We start from the raw sequence: 25043 nt of genomic DNA on the forward strand, positions 1-25043 counted from the left end.
ACAGCAAACTAAATGACGCAAAGCGTGCCGCTGACGGACAAAGAGGCGCTACAGAGACTGTACCAAAGACCTTCTGAAACGCACTGCCATCGAACCCACGTACGTAGCTTGAAACTCTGGCCCTTGACCGATCAGCTTGGCAGGCAGTGGTGTAAAGTAACTAAATACATTTACTCAAGTACTGTACTTTTTGGGGTATTTTTACTTTACTACAATCTTCAGTACTTTTACTTCTACTCCACTACATCTCAGAGACAAATATTATACTTTTACTCCACTACAATTATTTGAAAACTTTAGTTACTAGTTACTTAGTAGATTTAGATTGTTGTTACAAAACATACATTGACCACTTCAGCCCTATATACATTTCGGCATTTGAAAATAGCCGATCTACAAGCTCACAATGCGTCGCGAAAACTTGTGAAATAGGACATACTGCATAATGAGTACTTTCTACTTTTGGTACTTTTCAGTACATTTTGATACCAATACTTTTGTACTTTTACTTTTTTTAATTTTTAATTCTGGACTTTTACTTGTAACAGAGTATTTCGACATTGCAGTATTGATACTTTTACTTAAGTAAAAAATGTGAGCACTTTTTCCGCCACTGTTGGCGGGTCACCTGTGCCAGAGCAATCTCACAAATAAATGACAGCAACCAGCAAAGAAGGTCCGAGAGACGTGCCCAGCTACACCGGAGGACAGCCGGCATTCCCCCCAACGTCCGGGCCCCCCTGCGCTACCTAGCGGACGGATGTGTGGCTCACGCATCGGCCTCCACAGCCACACCGAGTGGCCACCAGGGGCATCATCGCTGAAACCCCCCTTCGCCACCACGGAGCAGTGGTGGAAAAAGTACTCATATGTTTTACTTAAGTAAAAGTATCAATACTGCAATGTACTGTAGAAATAAGGTATAATTATATTTATATAATAAAAGTCCAGAATTCAAAATGTACTTAATTGAAACTACAAAAGTATTGGTATCAAAATGTACTTCAAGTACAAAAGTAAAAGTACTCATTATGCAGAATGTCCCATTTCACAACTTTTCAAATGTATAAAAATCTTTTGAAAATAGCAGATCTACAAGCTCACAATGCGTCGCATCGCGACGCATTGTGAGCTTGAAGATCGGCTATTTTCAAATGGCCAAAATAGGGCTGAAGTGGTTAATGTGTGTTTTGAAATAATCCAAATCTACAACTAACTAGTAACTAAAGTTTTCAAATCGTTGTAGTGGAGTAAAAGTACAATATTTGCCCCTGAGATGTAGTGGAGTAGAAGTAAAAGTACAGAAAACTGGAAATACTCCAGTAAAGTAAAAAATACCTCACGATTGTACGTAAGTACAGTAGTTGAGTAAATGTACATTGTTACTTTACACCACCGCACGATGGACAGCTATAAGATGTGCGTGTCTGCAGGGTTGTTCACCTTGTATACATGCAGGCCTATAGCCAGTTGCACACCACTGCGTCTGCTGTGTTTCTGCATCAGGGCCACCAGGAAGGAGCAGGTCTTCTGTGGGTCCGATGGGTCGTCATCCTCCTCTAACAGGGTCAGGTAGAACTGCGGGTTCTGCGAGAATGAGCCTGTCACACGGTCAAAACCTTAGTGTACGGGTCCATTCAGGTTCTTTTTTTTAACCCTTTTAAGACTGGGAACGCATCCGTGTCATTTTTCTTTTCCTTGGCTATTCGAAAATAACAGATATACAAGCTCATAGCGCGGGTGCCACGCTATGAGCTTGAACTTGTAGATCTGCTATTGTTAGAAAAATCATGAAAATGTTTGCAAATCTTTGAATATATATATATTTTTAAAGCGAACATTTGTAACTCAAATCTTTGCTTCTGTTTTTTTCTTTGAAAAGAAGTTTAAAAAAACGTATGTTGCTTTCTTCCATTTGGCCGCGGACCCCCAATCTCAAAATATTTTATTCCAGGGAGTGGGACCCCCCAGAAGCAAAGATTTTAGTTAAAAATGTTCGCTTTAAAAAATATATATATATTCAATGATTTGCACACATTTTCACGATTTTTCAAAAATAGCAGATCTACAAGCTCGAGCTTGTAGATCTGCTATTTTTGAATAGCCCAAACAAAATAAAACAATGACACACAGATCCCAGTCTTAATGGGTTAAATGAGCACACACACACACACACACACACACACACACACACACACACACACACACACACACACACACACACACACACACACACACACACACACACACACACACACACACACACACACACACACACACACAGGCATAGTGGACGTACACACAGATTTGCAGAGAAATGCACACATACTCAAAACGAAGACAATGCACTGTGTGTGTGTGTGTATGTCTGTCTGTGTATATGTCTGTACATTTCTGAAGCAGCACAATTCCTCCATCAAAGGATTCAGTAGTTTTCTGAAGTGGCATGCCCTAGTCCTACCCTACCTACCCCCTTGGTAGGAGCCGCCAGCGGAGTGGCCCACCACCCAGCTGCCCTGGTGCGTCGTGCTGTGCCACGGCCGCGCTCTGAGGCCGGGCTGGGAGAGAGTTTCACTCAGGTGACACACCTCCATCATCTCAAAGTTCTGACGAAAGTCTGACACATCCATCCTGAGATGGTGGGAGGGACGGACAGACAGACATTAATAGACAGGTGTGATTCCCAAAGGGTGGAGGTCTACAGTGAACGGTGATGTGTGTTCTGGGCATACAGTTGCTCACCAGAACTCCCCGTCCTCCCTGCTCACCCTGTCCAACCTCAGCTGTTCCTCCTTGCTCACTCTGTGCCACTGTGGACTAGAGAGAGAGAGAGAGAGAGAGAGAGAGAGAGAGAGAGAGAGAGAGAGAGAGAGAGAGAAGACACAGTGATACAAATAAAAGAGGAAGAGAGAAACAGGCAAAATAGAGAAAGGAAGTTGAGATACATGTATATTGACCACCCCACACATAAGATAAGATAACCTAACCTAACCTAATCCCTAAATGCCTAATCCTATAGGCAGAACATGAATATCGTCATAATTATAACAATAAAAAAATATATGTAACTATAAAATTACCCTTTTCCTCATGAGGACCAGATTTTCTTATGGTTTTACCATCTTTCTGAGGACCTTTGGTCAAACCTACAGCAGTACTGACCATAGACATATAAAGGTAGACGCCTCCTTCGGCTCTGAAACATTCGTATCTCGGGCGCGCTTCCTGCTTCCGCAGGGCTGTCGTGTGCGTCACATAAGCGGAAGTTCGGTAGGCCAATCAGAGGCAGGTGGGGGCGGGTCTTTTTGTAACCCAGCTCTTAACCCTTTGAGAGGCAGCAGCTGTGCGCAGCATCTAGTTAGTTGGAACTTGGCAAACTCCACACTCTATTTTTGAAATTCAAATAAGAGACATGGTCCTTTTTCATATCAAGGTCCATTATTTATTCAGCATTTGAGTCACGGAACACCGTTTGATAAGCTTTAGCCTCTCAGAGTCACACCCAAAACTTAGAATATGTTATCGTTCGATAAGATGTTGTCAAAATAACAATTATTTACGTTCTCTAATTGTGTACTTGTTTAGTAAGTAATGCAGATGTTTAACAATTTGACTCTTGACAGTGTGAAATGTTATACTCAAGATTTAAAGATCTATAAGGGTCCATTTGGTTATCAACTCTCCATCATTTAGCTGGGTACCACCTGGAACCCCCTCAAGGACCACTGGTGGTTCCCGGACCACTGGTTGAGAACCATTGCACTGACAAGTCCCGGAAAAGACGCACTGTGATTGGCCAGTAGTCAACGCGCTGTGATTGGCCAGTAGTCACTTTGAGTGACAGGTTCCCTGCGGAAGAGCCGTGTATTGCGATACCAGTCGCCCCAATGAACTGCAGAGGCCAATGAGGTATCTAGGTTTCTAATATCTATGGTACTGACCCATTCATGTCACTCCAGGGCCCCTCCCACTCTGCCTTTCCCCAGGGGTTTTGGACACGAATCAAGTCCACTGGTCCGTATTTCGTCTCTACCTGGGACAGCAGTAGGTGGAGGACAGGACAGTGGAGATGAGAATGGCACAGGATAAAAAAGTTAGAAGCAGTGGGCAAGTGAAGAAAGGCCAGATGACATAAGGACATAAGGACACTGTTTTTACTGTCTTTTTTATCTGTAGCTTATCCTTTGCCACAGCAATGACCCAATTTCCCCCTCAGGAACAATAAAGCTTGCTGTATCTGAACATACTGTAGGTGTGGCAGCTTTACCTTCTCCATTGCAGTCACAGAGTAGGCATGTCTGAACATGATGCCCAGCTCATTCTTCTGCTCTAGAGGACCCTGTGGTAAAACACACACGCACACGCACACGCACACGCACACACACACACACACACACACACACACACACACACACACACACACACACACACACACACACACACACAAACAGTCAACACACGGCAAACTACCGACAGTTAATTTAACTGAGCGTAAAAATGTACCCGTAAAGCTGGGCTCACACAACAGGAGTTTTAAAATCCTAACCGGTTATGGAATCATAAACTTATGAGAGTCTCTTCCTCTTCTCTATAATCTTGAACATGCACACACGACAGATGTCTGGGAATACATGCAATAGACACAGTCATGTTCTTGCCACATATAGACTAGCCTCAGCTGTCCAGAGACAGAGGGATGGCATACATACATCAATAAGTCATCGGGTCGTCAATAGGTCATCAGTAAAAAATAAAATCACAAAAATGACGCACCCCAGTGTGATAAGCGATTATTACGCCCCAGTTATAAACAAAGCTGTAAAAATGTACCGCCCTTTCAATTAGCTCTGGTCCAGAGCGTGGTAATTTATATAGACCAGATCAGGCAGTTGGGTCAGGGGGCGCTGGCATGGAAAATGACATAGGGGGACACTGAAGGGGACGCATGCATACATGCAGCGCGTGTGCATGCGTTCCCAGCGTGTTTTTTTCCGGGTTTGTTACTTTTTGGGGGGGTTGTGTTACTTTATTTCGGTTAATTCGGTTAATTCGGTACAAAATATGTACTCCATGAAGTGTAGATATCGGAGGTTTTTTCTTTTTCTTTTTTCTTCATCCCAAAAGTCCGCTGTAACCAAATGGACTGCCCCCACCTCGCTGCGAGCACCACGGCGAGCACCACGGTGGGAGCACCCAGCCTGGGTCCCCCCACCTCGCGGTGGTCGCGAGGTGCGGGGGACTGGAATGAATCTTTTTTTTTCTCGACCTGACTGAATCATAGGGGGGACACAGTGTATTTTAATTAAACAAGCGCCGGCGCCACTGAGTTGGGTAAATAAAATAACTTCCTGGACATATTTCGTCCTGAGACGTTTCCCACCAAGGAGAATAGTCTCTCAACATTATAAAATTGCCTTAGTTTCGGTGAGTAGCAAAATCATTTTCTTTATTTTCTACTACAGTTAGAGACCTTGCACGGTAGGGGAAGTTTCGGTCTACGAGAATAGCGCCGCGCTTGGCAGAGTGTTAGAGAGAACTTTCTCTGGACCAGAGCTACCTTTCAATGTACCTACTGTGCACACCGTCAACATAGAAAACTAGAAAATGTGCTCCTCGGAGCACAAGTCTCCGCCAGCAGACTATAGCAATTATATTATCATAGCAATAACTAATGAGATACAGTAGGGTAAAAGATATATATTTTAGTTAAATAAAAAGGTGTATGTTAAAGAAATATTTATTAAAAAAAAAAGGATTTAAAAATCATATTTTGTCTTCTAATGTTTAAAAAAATGTTTAAAAAAATGTTTAAAAAAATGTTTAAAAAAATGTTTAAAAAAATTTTTAAAGATAGGATGAAAAAAAGAGATCCAATTTTTTTATTTTTTATTGCGCCTTTGTTTGACCAATGTTACACACATACGCACGAGGGACACACACACGCACGGACGGGTGATTTGGACTAGAAGATACTGTTCCAATCAAGACTGATTGATCCTGTCTTACCTCGCTTCAAAAACGTAAACGGCTTTTTGAAGTGACACACCTATTTATAGGATTGTATTTCGTCATGCATCCCTCTAGCCAATCAGAGACATTGATGTCAACATATTGACACGTATTAAGACTTCGGCTTTGTTGTGGGATCATTTCAACTCTAGTCCTCTTCTGTGTTACAATTGTAGATGAGTATGCTTTCTTAGCTTTGGCCTTCTGCGCCTTTGCTTGACCAATGTTAGGTGTTCTCAGAGGGACACACACACACGCACAGACGGGTGATTTGGACTTACTGAAGGTACTGTTCCAATCAAGTCTGATTGATCCTGTTTTACCTCACTTCAAAAAGTAGAGGCTTTTTGAAGTGACACACCTATTTATAGAATTTTATTTCGTCACGCGTCCCTCTAGCCAATCAGAGGCATTGGTGTCAACAAATTGACACGTGTCACGTGGAGCTTGCCCAATGTTAGCTTGGCTAACAATGTTTGCTCACACACGGCGGGACGAAGCGAAAACATATTCTCCACCTACGGCGGAGACAACTAACAGGAGCATCCAAAATGCTAATTCTCATGCCACCCATACCTGGCTATTGGCACAGTTGATGAGGGCTCCCTTGGCCAGTAGAGGCCTAAGGAAGGCTGGCAGGTTTCTGGGTAGAGAGGCTACTGTCAGGACCTCTGTCACACCTCCAGTCATATCTACCATAGCTTCATGAGGGAAACCCATGTTGAGAGCCCGGTAGCCACCTTTCAACCTGCAAAGGTTAAAGTCATACTGTGTAAATTGTTCAATTAAACGATTTTTTATATAATCTTTCACTGGTATTTTTTTCACAATAACCAGTACATATGTCAATGTGTTTTTTTGACAACCTTTTTAGTTGCGAGTGTCGTTGGAAAATATGATCGTCGTTGGACCCTGCACCATTTGTTTTGGAGCAGCACTTCCCAGATTTTTTTTTTGCTGAATTTGGGATTCAACAGATAACGCCCCCGGAGCTACCATTTCGTTTTCCAAAAACACTACTGAAATCGATGTGATACATTATGACTTTAATTGTGAGGTACAGTGATATCCTCAGTGTTAATTTAACTACGTTTGTACAAATGGAACCAAATGGACCCCTCGAGGTCCATTTGGTTCCATTTGTACTCTCTCTGAGTTACAAATGGATAAATTAACACTGATTTCATTGTGTAGGAATGCAGGTATGGCAAAGCAAGTTTATTTGTATAGCACATTTCAACAACAAGGCTATTCAATGTCCTTACATAAAACATTAAGCAAAGGACAGGTTGATAGATAGGCACACTAGTTTACAGACAGAACTGGGGCGCAAACAGGCAGATGGTCTGCTCGACAGGTATAATAGCTCACAGACACTGTTGAATTGACAGTCAGAGAAGGTCAGATTGACAGTCAGAGACAGTAAGAATACCTTTAAGGGAGACACTCACACTGTTGATGTGCATTTCAGTTAATTCTTGACGATTATCATAGAGAAGACAATGACAGACATTTTAAGTGTGCCTGCAAACATTTGTATGTCCATATTAGCTTATTACATGGACATATACCATTTTATTGTGATATTTACTGCCTCTGGAATAAAAATATCTGTAAAAATAAGTACTTGGAATAACATTGAACAGAAAATGACCATGTGTTTGCTTTGAGTCGTTACATGCATAATCTATGTTTATTTACCACTATAAACATTCCGAATGGTTACTTTGCAAATATCTTACACCTCACTAAGATACACAATATTCATTCACTTGCACAATAAAATCACCAAAACACAAGTTGGATGACCTCTTCTCGTTATTTCTGCTAATCTATTCAAATATGCAAATTATCTCATTAACTATGCACAATACAAAAATGTATCAAGCAGAAATGGATTCTACAAGGGAGACACTCATCAGAAGATGATGAAGACGACAGTCGTAAGAAAAAGCGAGTGAAAGTTCAACACAGGAGTCATGGGAAGGAAGCGGGTCAGGTTCTGGTGTTGGGCCAAGGCGACGCTGCCGGACAGCTTGGGCTCCATGATGACCTGGGAGAGGTCATCGTGAAACGCAAGAAGCCAGCCCTGGTCACCCTGCCGGAAGGCATCGTCCAGGTGGGCCGGGGCCATGCACACGGTGTGCCTCAGTGAGACCGGAAGTATATACACGTTCGGCTGTAACGACGAGGGTGCCTTGGGTCGGTACACATCGGACGACGATGCGCCCGAGACGATCCCCGGGAAGGTTCTCCTGGAACAGAAGGTGGTTCAGGTTTCCGCCGGGGACAGCCACACAGCTGCACTCACAGAGGATGGGACAGTGTACCTCTGGGGCAACTTTAGAGGCGTCAATGGTGTTATCTGTCTTTTGGAGCCCATGAAAAAGTGGGACCTTCCAGTTCAAGTTCCTGTGAAAGAGCCTGTTGTCAGAATTACATCAGGCAGTGATCATCTTGTAATGGTCACACAGGACGGGAACCTGCACACAGCAGGGTGTGGAGACCAGGGCCGGCTGGGACGGGTGAAAGTGAAAGATATGTTTACCAACAGAAAAGGCCCCAGCCGGTGAAATTCAGAGGCAAGAACGTTCACATAGTTGATGCCTTCTGTGGAGACTACGTCACATTTGCAATCTCAAAAGAAGGCCATGTGTATGAATTTCGCTTGTCAAACTACCACCAGCTTGGCACGCAGGGCATGAAGACCTGTTATTTCCCAGTGAAGCAAACCTGCTTCAAGAACAACTCCGCCACACGTTGGGTCGACTTCTCTGGAGGCCAGCACCACACACTGTGCCTAGATGCTGCAGGGCAGGTGTACAGCCTGGGCAGGGCAGAGTACGGCCGCCTGGGGCTGGGCAAGGGAGCCGAGGAGAAGAGCGTGGTTTCACCCTCACCCGTGGCTGGGATAGAGCCGGCCAGTGGAGTGTGCTGTGAAGACTCGGTCAGCTTTGCCGTCACCAGAGAAGGGTCAGTGTACGCCTGGGGCATGGGCACCAGCTACCAGCTGTTCACAGGGAGAGATGATGATGAATGGGCCCCCCTGAAGATGACTGGCAAACAGCTGGACAGCCGCACGGTGCTGGCAGCAGCCAGTGGAGGGCAGCATACCGTTTTACTGGACAAAAACAAACAGGAGAGCTGATGAAAGTAATTCTCCATGAGAGTGTTGACCTACTCTAACTAGGGAGAGGAGGACTCATGACCACATGATTGTCGTGCTAATAATGACTATGATATATTGTATTATATTCATTCCTTGTTAGATCATTCATTCTTTCATTAGTAACATCCTGTATTCATTGCATATACATTTCATATTATACTCATTCTTCATGTTTTAATTATTGTATGATCATTTGTTTAATAAATTGTTCTTGAAAGTCTTATTGATACTCATAGTTTTCTCATGACAAGAGGAGGGTGGATTGGTGAATGGGCAATTGTTCACCTGGGGGAAGGAGTTTCAATGCAATACTTTTTTTCAAAAACTGAAAATAGCTGACCTACAAGCTCACAACGTGTCAAATCGCGATGTGTTGTGAAGTTGTTTGAAATTTGTTTCGGGCTTAAGGTGATAATTCATGTACTTTTTCCCTTCCTAGAAATGTCAAAAGTACAATATTTGTTTTAAAATGTAGTGGAGTGAACGTTATAAAAAACACTTTTATAAGTCCTAAAATCCGTTGTCCGTTGTGGAAATAATAATCAAACCAAAATAGCTACAAGCTCACAACGTGTCACACTGCGACGCGTTGTGAGCTTGTAGATCTGCTATTTACGGAAGGAAAACACTTACATCACAGACGCCTGCGTCATCGGCCCTAGCCAATCACAGATTTGAGCTCGACCAAGCTCAACTTTTTCTACCAGCAAAGAAGCGGAAGAATCGGAACCCGCGAAGAAGAGACCATAATATTATTGTAAACATTCAGTCATTCTAACATGATTACATGGTTAATAATTGTTTCTTGCGTACATGACACGAATATTAACGCGACTCACGTTGCTATGTAATGGCGCATGGACATTACTGCAGCCCACTGAAAACAGATGGTAAGTGCAATAATATTAGGTGATTATTATACCAGGCTGATCAGGTAATGAATAAGTCCCATGTCCCATGACATTGATGAGCAGAAGGACGAGTTGCACCAGGGGAGATTCACAGAGACACTGATTGTGAGACAGAGAGTGTCTCAACATCCACATAACCAGGTCAGCCAGAGAAACATGCACTACACCTGTATTCTGAGATGCCAAATGAAGCGAATCCATCTTTTCAATCTTTACTTGAGTTTCTGTAAATAGAACCCTAGACTGTAGATCGTAGACCTAGACTATGTTGTGACGTCTGTGTGTGTGTGTGTGTGTGTGTGTGTGTGTGTGTGTGTGTGTGTGTGTGTGTGTGTGTGTGTGTGTGTGTGTGTGTGTGTGTGTGTGTGTGTGTGTGTGTGTGTGTGTGTGTGTGTGTGTGTTGCACAACAGCAAAATAGTGAGTAGCAGCTTAAATCCAGGAAATATGGGTAGTAGTTTTTACATTGACACGCATGCACGTTCGCGTGCACGTGTGCACACACACACACACACACACACACACACACACACACACACACACACACACACACACACACACACACACACACACACACACACACACACACACACACACACACACACACACACACACACACACACACACACACACACACTGTACTGACTTGGCATAGGCCTTCTCCAGTAGGGGGCTCCAGAACTCATTTTTATCTGGAGAGCTCAGGTAGATCAGCTGGCCTTCCACAGTAGGCAACAGGTCATCTACTCTCACCTCCACCCACTCGCCATACTGCCAAAACTATAGAGACAGACAGACAGACAGACAGACAGACAGACAGACAGACAGACAGACAGACAGACAGACAGACAGACAGACAGACAGACAGACAGACAGACAGACAGACAGACAGACAGACAGACAGACAGACAGACAGACAGACAGACAGACAGACAGACAGACAGACAGACAGACAGACAGACAGGCAGTAAGACAGGCAGTAAGACAGGCAGTAAGACAGGCAGACAGATGCAGGGGTTAATTTATATAGACTATGTGAATGCGGATCTTATTATAATCATTGTTTAATCACCAGTCCATAACAGTCATAAGAAGTGCAATTGCCAATTTAAGAGTACTCATAATGGCTGCTACGTTTCATGTTGGTATCAAAGGACCGTATTTGATCCAGCTCCAGTTCTGAGGTTGAGAGGCTCACCCGGAAGTAGAAGCTGCCATCGTATCCATCCTTGAACGACTGTCCTGAAGGCACCACTTTCTCCAGCAGGGGGCGATGTATGGAGAGAGATGCCAGTGCAGACAGGAACCAGCAGTCATCTAATAATGGGAAGGGGAGGGGCGGGTGAACGGTGGAGCAAATACTGTGTGAATTTGAGAATATGTATATGGACCTATCGCCTACATACCACTACTGTACAGTAGTAATGCTATACGACATACCACTGTGCAGTAGTATTGCTATACGATAGTGGTTCTCAAACCTTTTCATGTCAAGGACCCCCGAAATGGTATGTATTTGGCCGTGGACCCCCATCTCAAAATACTTTGTTCCACGGACCCCCAGAAGCAAACGTTTGAGTTAAAAATGTTTGCTTTAAAAATATATATTCAAAGATTTGCACAAATGTTCACAATTTTTCAAAAATAGCAGATCTACAAGCTCGTAGCACGGCACTCGGCGCAGCGCTATGAGCTTGTAGATCTGCTATTTTTGAATTGCCAAAGTATAAAATATGGTTAAAGTGGTTAAAATGATTGTGAAGCTATATTAACTCATTTTGCTGGGGACCCCCTGGTATCCCGGGACCACCGGTGGTCCTTGAGGTGGTTCCAGGGGGTCATTCTTTAACACAAATCCTCTCTTCTCTGGGTTCCTGGCAAAAAAAAACATTTTGAGATGGGCCAAATGTATATCGATTTAGGGGTCCTTGGCATGAAAAAGGTTGAAAACCACTGCTATATAACACACCACTGTGCACTAGTAATGCTATATAACACACCACTGTGCAGTAGTAATACTATGGTGCTACATCCAGTCAGTGACTTACTGAGATTCCCCTGGCACACGTCCAGACGTGTTGCTCCGTCCACTATGAACTGGGGAGAAAGACACAGCTCCTAAAGTAGAAGGATGAGTATAATGATGCGGTGAGAGATGGAGGCAGGGGAGGTAAGAAGGAAACAAGGTTGTGACAGAGACAGGAATAGGAGAGAGGAGAAACAAGGGAGGAGAGTCAGGGAGAGAGAGGAAGGGAATGGGGATGGAGAGGTTAGTGAATGCTGAGGGAGGGGGGGGGCAGGGGAGGGCTGGTACAAATGAGGAACAGAGTGAGAGAGACAGTGAATGGGGCCAGAGAATGAGGAGGTAAGAGGTAAGGAGATAGACAGGAGGGAGTGAGAGAGGTGGGAGAGAGGGAAAGAGTGAGTGAGAAGAGGAGAAGAAGGCTCAGCACGTGTTTGGACTCCACGAGTTAACCACAAGGAGTGGCTTTTAATTAACACAAATAGATCAAAATGTCAGCTACTTCCGCCTGTGCAGTCTACTCAGTGAGCACAAACTGTAAATGGTAACAATTAGTTAACAGATACAGATCTAGTTAACAGATACAGAAATAGCAGATACAGAAATAACAGCGACGCGTTGTGAGCTTGTAGATTTTAGTACTTTTACTTTTGGTACTTTAAGTATATTTTGAAGCCGTATTGGCTTCAAAATATACTTAAAGTACCAGTTTTGTAAGTAACATTTTGAACACATGCCTTTTACTTGTAACAGAGTATTTTTATATTGTGGTATTGCTACTTTTACTTAAGTAAAATATCGGGGTACTTTTTCCACCACTGCTAACAAGCTCGCTTCCATGTTGAATTGAAAATAAGGGCAATTTTAATGATGGTCTACTGTTCTTTGTGGTGCCAATAGGCTGCAGTCTTGATCACTGTTAGAAGTGAATTCGCATGTGAAGGTATATTACAGTAATAATGGCGTTGCAAAATAGCTGTAATCTGTTACAGTCACAGTAATGCAAAAAGGGTAAGATTACACTATTGTATACTTTTGAAAACAATAAGCACATGATAGAAGAACAAACATGGAGTTAGACATAACTCCAGTTAGACATAGATTCATAGATTCTGGAGTTAGACATAGATTCTGTGTTAGCGTTAGCGTTAGCGATCATGTCAATCCACAGGACCAGTCTAGCAGGATCTGTGTGGTTTAGGATTAGACAACATGACATAATGATGGATAATGAGGGTGGTTGTAGCCTGCAGGTCAGGCCACTGAACATGAAACTCTTTGTATGCTTGTGCTAGATCAGTGTTTATCAGTAGACTGCCATCTACAGACTTGTATTAACCTTTTGGTTTGTGGTTTTATCAACTCCCAATTTGTACTTTTTCTTTATTTGGCTTCCAAAGCTTAAGAGACAATTGGCAAGATAGTATTTGGTGCTGGCGGCCTAGCCTGGAGGTGGAGATCTACCTTAAGTCTAAAGCATCAACTAGCAAAATAAGCCTTTATTTTGATGAGATGACCTAAAAGTTAGAGAAGTTGCCTTCTTGTGACCATCACCACAGGAGCACCAGTTTGAGGTCCAGGAAACAGTGGATAGGAAACTAACTATTGCCCTTCTCTTCCTCAAAAAGTCCTGGCACTTCTTAATGTTATTAGTGAGGGCAACCAGACTATAGTAATCTTCGCACTTTATTATTATTATAGATAAACTTTATTTCAAACCGCATCTCCTCCAACAGTTTATTTTTCTCAATTTAGTGCCATATGTCAAAATGACCGGCCTCACCGGGAATCGTGCGCTTGTATTTTGCTAAGAGATTGGTTGCATAGTTTTATTGATATTGATTTATTAGTGCATTAAATGTCCCCATCCACTTTAATGGAAAAGTGAAAAAACTCAAATTCAAGTATTTTACCGTAAGAGCTAGAGTTACCAGATTTGGAGGGGAGGTTCATAATTTAGTCCAGCCCACTTTACGTTTTGGCCTATAACTCTTGAACCGTAGGTCCTAGAATGAAAATCTTTTCCCCCCTAGATTTCTTGGGTCATGACGCAACTCCCCATATAGGCCACGCCCATTTGCTTCAGGATAGATTTTCCGCCATTTCGAATTTTCTTCAAAACACACTTTTAGCTCCTCCTCCCACATATTCTGTCCAAATTTCACAAAAATCTGTACACATGATCTCTGGACCCATGCGATAAACATCTCCAAGCGGAATTTTGATAGTCATTACCGTTCGTCCGTAAATGGCTTCCAAAGTTAGCGGAAGGGGCCCGTTTTACAAAAAAGGCCACAAAACACGAACGAAACGTCCATAGGGGGCGCCACAAATGCTCAAAATGTAACCGTTTGATGCCAAAACCTTATTTTGGGGGGATCAATCCTCTCAAAATGAAACGCAAGTGATCTCAGGAGTTACGTGACAATTTAATTGGCGCAGCCTCCGACGGTATTCCTCCCAGCGTATTCCTCGAGTCCCGGCGGCAGCGACCCGCGACTCGCGTCGGCGCAACCACACTCTGCAAATGCCCTGAATTGCGACGCGTCTAGTTTCATATTGCTGTGTGGGCTACACAAGGTTTTATGATTTGTTTTATGATTTTGTTGTGCAACACTCCTGTTATCTGATGTACTCGTACCCGTTGTCAGTTCTCGTGACTATGGCTCTCTTACTTTCTGTTCCCTGTCGTCTTGGGATGAAATGCACATGTAATCATGTAATAGTACTTTCTGCTCCATTGCACACGCTGCCACTTGTATTGGCGATGCGGCACAAACGAAGCAAACCTCTACCAATCAGTTTAGCTGACAGATCGGGTTGGCCTATCAGGGACCTATATTGGCTAAGCGGCACAAATGTGAAGCCTGTGAAGCTGCCTCGTCGCATTGGCCTATCATGGAAGCCGATGCATACACTCCCCCCAAACACACAGATAAGAAATTCGGTGTGTCCTCCGCCGAAACGGTGCATCATCTGCAGACTTGCGATCAGTCAGATACAGATATTCATGGTTTTTCGTTGGTCCGATAGAATTGCCATTCGGCACTTCACACCCCCGGGTCATATAGGACACACACGCCAAGTTTGAGGCCCTCCGGTCGGACTAGTTATACCCAGGACAGACAGACAGACAGAGAGACATACACAGGTTTTGTGAATTAATAGATAGATTATGATGATGATGATGATGATGATGATGATGATTATTATTATAGTTATTATAACCACTATGATTACAAAAACAGCCCAATGTGCTTTATTCACCTGGTTTAGGCCTATAGCTATCTGATTTATGTTTTACAATGTTGAAGAAAAATTAGAATAAAATAATTTCACTGCCTGCAATGTTGTTAAAGATAATTAATGTGACAATAAATCACCTTGAACCCTGAGGTAACAAAAGCTTAGTGAAGAAGCTATATTGGTCATAAATAACGAAACTGTGTATTAACGGTTGGCACAATGCCACATGTGCCATTATGATAATAACCCTCCCTGATAGATGGTGCCCGGTCAAACACAAGACCTATATGCATCAGTTATTTTCATGTAAAGAATGTATTCACTTGATCTTCTGTGGTTTTTATTTGATAAAGAGCCCAGTGTAAACATCTTAAGCAAGTCTGATCCTACCGCAGCCATGTCCTGGCCTGCCTTCATTCTGTGTTTGTAGTGAGGAGAGGAGCAGTATCGAAGAGAAGGGGGGGGGGGGGGTAGGAAAAAAGTGCGGGAGCAGGAACCCACATGGTGTCCACTGTAAGTGCAAACCTGCTGTATTGCTTTTTTTAACTGATGATTTTAATTCAAAATTTACTGTTTTAAATTAGTGTTTTTCTGCCATTAAGGTCTGTTTGGCAACTAAATGAGGCTAAAACCGAGGTGCTCATTGTGGCCTCTGATAGCGTTGCTTCTAAATAAGGTAGCTGGTTGCATTTGGGTCCTTCAAAAATAATGTGAGGCCCAGGAACCTTGGGGTCAACTTTGATCAGGCCATGCACCTCGACCTGATTTTTCCACCTCAGGAATATCGCGACGCTCAGGTCGATTGTTTCACATATTGACCTAGAAATGATTATCCATGCCTTTGTTTCCTCTCGCCTTGACTACTGCAATTCGGTTTTCACCTGCCTCAATAAAACATCCATAGACCACATTAAAAATGCTGCTGCAAGACTGTTAACTAGGTCCAGCAGGAGGTGTCACATTACTCCAGTTCTGGCCTCTTTGCACTGGCTTCCTGTTATTTTCAGGGTTCAGTTCAAGGCCCTGGTGCTCACTTTTAGAGCTCTGCATGGTCAGTCACCTGAATATCTAACTGACCTGCTAACGATACAGTATGTGCCCAGCAGGACCCTAAGGTCAGCTGACCAGGGTCTATTGGTCATTCCTCGTACCAGGTTAATCACCAAAGGTGACAGAGCCTTTCAGTCTGTAGCGCCCAGACTCTGGAATTCCGTTCCTCAGGTCTTGAGGGCTGCAGCGTCTGAACATATTTTTAAGAACCACCTAAAAACACTACTGTTTCAACAAGCATTTGGGGAATGGCCTTGAGCTTCTCCTCCAGGTGTGAAATGTGTTTGCTGTTTTTTGTTTTCCTGTTATGCATTGTACAGTTTGTGTTTTTGTTGTTTCTAATCATTTGAATGTTTCTTGATGATTTTTTTCCTGTTGTACGTAGGCACTTTGTGAGTTCCCTCTGTGAGAAGTGCTATACAAATAAAATGTACTTACTTACATTCCATTCACACATTATGGAAATTTGTACATATGCGTGAGAAGAAAAGAGTAAGACTACATTTATAGGAGTACAGTGAGCTGAACAGTCTGTCTCTCTCATTCTCTCCTGCTGTATGGAATTTGACAAGGAAATGAGCCATGGCTTGCTTGTCTCAAACTGTATAAATAAATTAGGCTTCATTGGTCATGATCTGTCAGCCATTGAAAATAAATAACTTTCCAGAGTATAGTCTAGACTCCACTTGCTATAGTTTTTATGACAATGCAACATCTTGCTTACACATCTGACATCCTGATGGGAATTAGGCCTATGCTGCGTTATCACCACCTTCTGAATCTGAATGACTAATTGTAAACATGGTTAAATGGCAATGTCATTCAATTGAAATGAGCCCATAATGAAAAACTAACATTCATACTCAGACTACAAGAGGACAAGTTACACAAAAAATGGGAAAAGTGGACTTTCTTCCTTCAGCCCATGGACCATGTATAAAAGGGGAAAAAATTGTACTATTAAAATTAATAACTGTAGCAATTAATGCAGACCTTTTGTCTTGTCTTGTCTTTTTTGGTTTCCCTTTCAATGTTTGTATCTTTGTATGTTTGCGTGTCTCTTAAAATCCTTTTCCCCCAAAAAATGAGTAATAATGGTTTATTACAGGCCAATAGGCCTATCTATAATTATTTACATGAAAAGTAAAGCTATTAATTATTTAATCTATAGGCCATTCAGGATTGTAGGTCATATCTATGAAATTATAGCATACTTGAATTTAAACGTTTGCTACCAAATACATAGAACTATTTACTTGTTCTTTATGAACAGTGTTAGCTACATGACAGCGACACAAGCTGGGGCTTGCATAGGCATAATGCATTGCATACTTAAAGGACGACTTCACCACTTTTCAACATATCTTCATATAATAGGTCCTCACTAATACTCATGATAAAATGATACCATTTTTTTCTACTTGGTCTGTGTCTCATAGGAGGGCTGTGGACAGTCCAGAAACCCGTCTACCAGTGACATCATCGTTAGGCAGGATTTTTTTTTTGTATTCAGATTTTTATCAAGGCGAGAACAATGGGATCTATTATTGCATTGCAACTTTCCAGGAATACAAAGCCTGCAGTTTCTATTAGCTTGGATTCCCCATCGATGATGTCACTGGTAGACGGGTTTCTGAACTGTCTACAGCCCTCCTCTGAGACACAGACTGATTAGAAAAAAATTGTACCATTTTATCATGAAAAGTGGTGAAGTCGTCCTTTAAGGTCAGTTTCAAGAGCTCCACCTTTGAAGGGAAATAGCCAGTGGTGGAAAGTAACTAAGTACATGTACTCAAGTACTGTATTTAAGTACACATTTGAGGTACTTTTACTTTACTGGAGTATATCCAATTTTTTATACTTTTACTTTTACTCCACTACATCTCAGAGTCAAATATTGCACTTTTACTCCACTACAATTATTTGAAAACTTTAGTTAGTTACTTTGTAGATTTGGATTATTATTACAAAACTGATGCATTAGCCACTTCAGCCCTACTTAAACTTTGACTATTTTCAAAATATGTTTTATGAACTTGTGACACGGGACATTCTGCATAAGGAGTACTTTCTACTTTTGGTACTTTAAGTACATTTTGATACCAATACAATACTTGTGTACTTTTACTCAAGTAAAATTCCAGACTTTTATTTGTAACATTGTATGTATTTCTACATTGCAGTATTGATACTTTAACTTAAGTAAAGAATTTGAGTACTTTTTACGCCACTTGAAATAGCAAACGGTATTTGGAAACTTTTGTTGAACTTCAATTTAAGCCTTGCCCCGGTCCAGAGCGTTAGTGAGTTATTTTATTTACTCCACTGCGCCCTCTACAGATCTGGTCAATATAAATTACCATTGACCAGATCTGTAGAGGGCGCAGTGGAGTAAATAAAATAATTTCCGTCTGGCGGACATATTTATGTCTATTATGCAGAGAAGGTGGGGTGCTGAGAGGCTTCCCACCCTGGAGAATAGACTTTCAACAACACAAAACAGCATTTGTTTCGGTGAGTGGCAAAGTAGTTTTGTTTATTTTGACTAAAAGACGGAGACCTCGCATTGGCAGTGGAATCTTCTGTCTATGAGCAGAGCAGCGCGGCTGGCAGAGCGTTAGAGAGAGAAATCACTATTAACGCTCTGGACCAGGACTATGTTTGTTTTAGCCTACCTTGGGTCGCTTCCACTTCACTGTAGATCGCAGCTCCAGCTTCCCCAGGGGGAAGTGCTGATCCACGAACAAGCCGTCACGACCCACCACGATGCTGTCGCCATGATCGTCGTTACTCGACAGATGACCTGCGGACAGAAGGTCAGCCAACCAGCTGCTGGACTGTGAGCCTAGGAGCTGATCGTCTCCGTCCACAGAGTCCACAGAGTCCTCTGCCTCTGCCTCATCCTCTGCTTGATCCTGATGGTGCGTTCACACGGGCAGATTAAAAGATACAAAGCTACAAAAATTCACTGCATCTTTGTCGCTGTGTTGCTTTGCATCTTTTTGCTCAACACGTCGGTGACGTCATCATGCGCGCATACGCGGTGACGTCTGTTGGAGGCGGAGGCGGAGCGACGGAAGAGTTGGCGCGACTTCCACAACAACAACAACAACGTGTGCTGTTGGCGCGACTTCTGCAAGAATGGAGAATGAAAACCAACTGAGAGCTCTTGTGGAGCTAGGCATTATTTATATGCATTGGAAGAAGTTCACCAAGAGCAGAAAAAGACGTCGCGAGTTCTGGGTCCATCCAATACTGTACAGACGCCAACAACAAGGCGAATTCCACCATCTCGTGCAGGAAATGCGAGTGTACGAACCCAGGTTCAAACGCTATTTTAGGCTAAATGTTAGCCAGTTTGATCACGTACTGTCCATGGTAGGGCCCCGAATTGCCAAGGAAGACACTACTATGCGCGAGGCCATATCTCCAGGCCAACGACTTGCCATTTGCCTTCGGTGAGTTTATTGTTCATTATTAATTAATACTACTACTTATTATCTACTTGTCCTTGAACCAAAACCACTGTTGCAGGCAGCGACGGGTAGCTTCTTGTGTTTGTTTATGCAGCTACTAGTAGTCAGTGGTGTAAACTTAGTACATTTACTCAAGTACTGTACTCAAGTACAATTTTGAGGTATTTCTTTTACTTACCAGGGGTCTTCAACAGGGGGTCCGAGACCCCTAGGGGGTCCCCAGAGTTACTACAGGGGGGCCGGCATTTTTTTTTATTTTATAGGATCATGTTTTGTACACTAACCACTTGAACCCTAGCATCCCTATTCTGAGTGGAACAATAGCCAAAAATAGCAGATCTACAAGCTCACAACGCCTGTGAACTTGTAGATCGGCTATTTTTGGTGTAGAGGGGGGGGGAAAGAGCAGACAAAGTATTGATGGTTCAAGTGGTTAAATATCTGAAAAGACATTAATCAAATATACACTGATGACAGTGCTGTCAAAGTCTATGAAACTATGAAATCTATGAACATTTTTAACCTGCAACACAATTTTATACAATATGATGTAGGGGTCCTTGGCCTGAAAATGTTGAAGACCCCTGTGAGAGTATTTCCAATTGTTTATACTTTTACTTCTACTACACTACATTATTTTAGCCCTATTTTATACCTGCACTATTTGAAAATTGTCGATCTACAAGCTCATTGTGAGCTTGTAGATCGGCTATTTTCAAACATTTTAGTACTTTTACTTTAGATACATTAAGTACATTTTTATACCAATACTTGTTTTGTACTTTTACTCAAGTACATCTTGAATTCTGGACTTTCACTTTTATTTTTTTTATCACTGGAAATAATGTAAAGTATACACGATTTAAAATGCATGTTACCATTATCAGACCAAAATGTACCCTTCAACTTCTTGTTTATGCCCAAAATAAAGGATATCCACAGTTTGTAGCAATATTAGGCCATACTGGCTATTTTTTTGTATGTATTTGACCCTCATTTATAAAATAAATGCAAATATAACATAAATTAAAAAATGGTGCCCATAATTCTCAGATGCCCACTATTCTAGTTACCCAAGTAGTTGTAGTTGATTTTGCTCTCTAGACTGGGTCTTCAACAGGGGGTCCTCAAAGTTGGATGTGAAACGTACAATTTCCCATTAGAATGGTATGTTCTCAATTTAATTTCATTGTGTTTTTCTCAAATCTTATTCATATTATAGATTCCTTGCTACGGGTGATTCATATCGGCAGATTGCAGACAACTACAGAGTTGGAATCTCCACTGTGTCTGGTATTATCACTGAGGTGGCAAGGGAAATATGGAACGCCCTGGTGGATGAGTACATGCCTGTACCATCTCAGGAAGACTGGAGGACCATCGCTGCAGGTTTCAGGGACCGGTGGAACTTCCCCAACTGTGTTGGAGCCATTGACGGGAAGCACGTGGTTATTGAGGCCCCCCTCAACTCTGGATCCATGTACTTCAATTACAAGGGAACGTACTCAATTGTTCTCTTAGCAGTTGTGGATGCCAGGTGTGTAATGTAGTTAATGATGTGCAATGTATATGTTGGAGTTCAGTATAAACACCTCAGAATAATACATAACCACTGTCTAATAACTGTCAATTCACCTCTATGCCAGTCGCTGCTTTAGGGTAATTGATGTTGGAGCTTACGGGGGAAGCCCGGATGGGGGAACCTTGGCCAACTCTGCCTTCGGCACCGCCCTCAGTGGAGGGACCCTCAACCTCCCAGAGGACACTCCATTGCCAGGAGGGGAACACAGAGGACCGCAGCCTCCTGTGTTCATTGGAGATGAGGCCTTTCCCCTGCGCACAAACCTGATGCGGCCCTATTCTGGCAAAAACCTCCCCAAAGAGGAGAGGATTCACAACTACCGTTTGTCACGTGCCAGGTTTGTTGTGATAATTCAGCACATACCTCTATGCATGCCATTTAATTATTTATGATTTATCATCTATTTTCAGCCCTCAATATACTAGCTATCTTCAATATAAATATCCTCCAAACATGTATTTTCACCTACAACACAAAATATCAGAGCATCCACTCCCAGACCATTTCAAATAGTACTTCCAGCCAAATTCCAGTTTTCATTCATGTCCCACTATGTAAGACCACCTGGGCGCAGTTCTCTATCAAATTAGTAGAGGCCGTAGGAGGGGTCCACGTGCATCTTCCTAGTTTTTGGGCGGTGAAACCGCCCCTATAAGTGAGATTTGGAAAAATGTACAAATATCTTGGGCAGTGAAACCGGCCCTAAAAGTTTGTACAATTATCCTGCGCTGTGATTGGCCAATCACAATCTATTCAGGACTGTGATTGGCCAGTGTCACATGACACATGTGCATAGCCCTATGTGATTGGCCAGTGTCACATGACACATGTGCATAGCCCTATATAAGCAACCATAACTTAAAAAAAACCAAATTATTGTTTTTTTTAAGTTATGGTTTTGTCCATCATAAAGTGTGTTTTACAAAAGATAAATGTATTTATCTTTTGTACATGATTGATCGACTCCATTCAGTATTGTGATTAGCTAGCAAGACACATGCTGACACTAAGTGGCTCTTTCAGATCAAAGCATATATATTGGTTGACTCCATTCAGTATTGTGGTTAGCTAGGAAGACACCGCCCACTTCACACAGGGTGTGATTTTTTTTTTTCTTGCCTGGATTTGTGGCATCTATATTAGTCTTTTGATGATCCCAAGAAAGAAAATGGTACAAAATGTGTTTTTGTCTTTTCGGCTCAGTATGTACTTTTATATCATTGCTCTCGGGCAGAAACAAGCTATCTCCATTTTTCTATTTTTTTCCCCCAGGAAAGAAGTAGTATATTACGCATATGATATATTCTGCTGTGCAAATCAAATAAATGAAAATCTACTATCCAGTATGGAACACAGTATGAGTGGCTAGGGTTTCCAAGTTTAAACTACCTTTGTAATTTGCTTTAAGTTCTGTTCATCAGAATAGATAATGTCTGTTTTTAAAGTAGTTTTAAAATAACCACGCTTTACTCTGCATCTAATCTCATCTTGTTTTCTTTTCCCATACATCAGGATGGTGGTGGAAAACTCTTTTGGCATCCTCGCTTCCCAGTGGCGCATGTATAAGCGTGTTGGTGGTATCAGCCCAGAGAACACAGAGGCATGTGTGAAGGCCACGTGCATTCTGCACAACTATCTGCAGAGGACTTCAAGGGATCCACCTGGTCCACATCACCCCGACAGAGAGGATCCTCCAGCAGGGCTCTTTGACGTCCAGAGGATGGGGAGCAATAACGCCTCTCGGAGGGCGATGGCTGTGAGGGACACCTTTGCTGCATACTTTTCTGCAGAGGGAGCAGTGCCCTGGCAAGATGGGGCAATAAACTGAGAACATTTACTGTATATCGTCGGTGTCCAGGACAAACCAGCTAACTCCATTCTCATCATTTTTTTTTTTTCATAAATCAATGCTATTGCACACCCTTTACGTCTCTGACAAAAACTCCCAACTCCATTGGATCCTCAAACTGTCTGTCAAAAACAAACAACTCCCCCCCTCTCCTCCAGTGCTGCTTTTTAACAGCATGAGCAGAGCGCACTGCGCAGTGAGCGAGGAGGAGGAACACGTAAACAAGCTCCCCGTAGTCTGTTAAAACTATAGTGTACCTGTTTATCAAACTTAGCACTGCCGCTAATGTTAAGAAAACAAGTCACATCAAACTACAGACACCCCGCTTTTTGGGACTTTCAAGAACACTCGTGACGTCAGTCAGCCGCCAGTAACAACGCCCCCTCTCTCTCTCTCTCTCTCTGCTGGCTGCCTGGCTGGCTGTCTCCTCTCTCTGTCCCATGCTCTGTCCACTCCTCTGTCTGGATCCCATAAGCCGGAGGGACGGTCGTGCTGTGATTGGCTAGTTGGTTGTCAGAGGAGACGACATTTTTTCTTTCTTTCTTGTTATTTTTTATTATGGCACCGAGACAATATTTACATTAAGAGTATTGATTCCAAAGTTAACTCAAGTTTAACCAAATTGCTATAGGCTATTGTACACACACACACACACACACACACACACACACACACACACACACACACACACACACACACACACACACACACACACACACACACACACACACACACACACAACCATACAAAAACAATTCATAATACCACCACCACCACCAGTGCCACCACCACTGACCTTATCTCATGTAATCTTTTAATCTGATTAATTATTATGAATGTATTAGTTTGGGGGGTGAAGTGAGGTGAAGAGCCTGCATGTGAGTAGGCTACTTTCTGTGGCATAGGAGCGTAGGCCTACTTACTGTACACCATAACTTTATCATTTGTCATGAGAGTAGAAAGGGTCGCTCCACAAGGCGAGGGCTGCATAAGTCATGGGTTGCAGCCGTCAGGACCAGAGGAAGCTGCCGGAAAAACTGTGTTTCTATGACATACACTGATTTACACTTTTGCATTTTGTAAATGTGTAATTTGGTGGGAGGGGGGGCCGTTTCTGCAACAAACAGTGCAAAAATACAAAAAGAGTATCCGCACACCATTATAAATGATTTCATTAAAGAATGTATGTTTCCTACGAAGTATACATGGATGAGAGAACATGTGACAATGGGTGTAGATAGATTTGAGGATGGGCAGTACCCACAATCAGAGGTTAGCTAACACCTGCATGCAATCTGTGATTGGAGGCAAGTGCAAATAGTATCACATCAGTCAATATAGGGATACCATGGTAATTACAGCATAAGGCTGGGGGATATTGAACATTTGGTGCTAAAGCTGTTGAAGTATTCAGATGTGTAGGTAGGCCAGAATATTATACATTTAGAAAAAACATTCTCGCTATCTCTGAATAGAGCGTCATCGACAGATACAAATGTCTCTGTTCTCTTGTACAAAAACTAAGGACAAATAGAAATAAAAACTTTCAATACAGAACACTCCGCAGCCAGAATTAACCCCATTAAAAGCAGAGTTAAAATCAATTAAAAAATTAAGAGACAAAGTCACAGGAATGGCTTAATGCCATTTTCCTTATTTAGGCTGTTATAGGAGCCAATGTATTGAGGGTATGGATGTGGTTTGCTTCACGTTGTAAAAGCAGATGTTCA

At 42.5% G+C, this 25043-nt stretch overlaps 2 protein-coding genes and 1 pseudogene across 4 annotated transcripts in view; 2 read left to right on the plus strand and 1 right to left on the minus strand.

Annotated features, from left to right (window-relative positions):
- Positions 1-25043, minus strand: part of LOC308086152 (calpain-9) — a 41262-nt gene that overhangs the window by 8616 nt on the left and 7603 nt on the right. Inside the window, exons 2-11 of one of the 2 annotated variants that reach the window (XM_080429572.1) lie at positions 19082-19311; positions 12136-12205; positions 11286-11404; positions 10734-10867; positions 6586-6757; positions 4268-4339; positions 3942-4033; positions 2743-2817; positions 2471-2631; positions 1444-1601 (exon numbers count right to left, since the gene is read on the minus strand). In XM_080429572.1, coding sequence (XP_080285698.1) covers positions 1444-1601; positions 2471-2631; positions 2743-2817; positions 3942-4033; positions 4268-4339; positions 6586-6757; positions 10734-10867; positions 11286-11404; positions 12136-12205; positions 19082-19311 — 1283 coding nt within the window. Of the gene's footprint in view, positions 1-1443; positions 1602-2470; positions 2632-2742; positions 2818-3941; positions 4034-4267; positions 4340-6585; positions 6758-10733; positions 10868-11285; positions 11405-12135; positions 12206-19081; positions 19315-25043 lie in introns of both variants that reach the window. The other variant, XM_080429571.1, reaches the window with a different exon arrangement.
- On the plus strand, positions 7889-10298 carry LOC308086156 (regulator of chromosome condensation-like; annotated as a pseudogene). The gene has a single exon. The product of its transcript is annotated as a regulator of chromosome condensation-like (transcript).
- On the plus strand, positions 19548-23292 carry LOC308084839 (uncharacterized protein; the record flags this gene model as incomplete). Its single annotated transcript, XM_080427766.1, has 4 exons — positions 19548-19864; positions 21105-21419; positions 21529-21801; positions 22977-23292. The coding sequence occupies 4 exons, from the start codon at positions 19548-19550 to the stop codon at positions 23290-23292; spliced, it is 1221 nt and encodes a 406-aa protein (XP_080283892.1).

The sequence above is a fragment of the Gymnoscopelus braueri genome (genome assembly GCF_963280865.1).
Source record: "Gymnoscopelus braueri genome assembly, chromosome: 5".
Taxonomy (NCBI): domain Eukaryota; kingdom Metazoa; phylum Chordata; class Actinopteri; order Myctophiformes; family Myctophidae; genus Gymnoscopelus; species Gymnoscopelus braueri.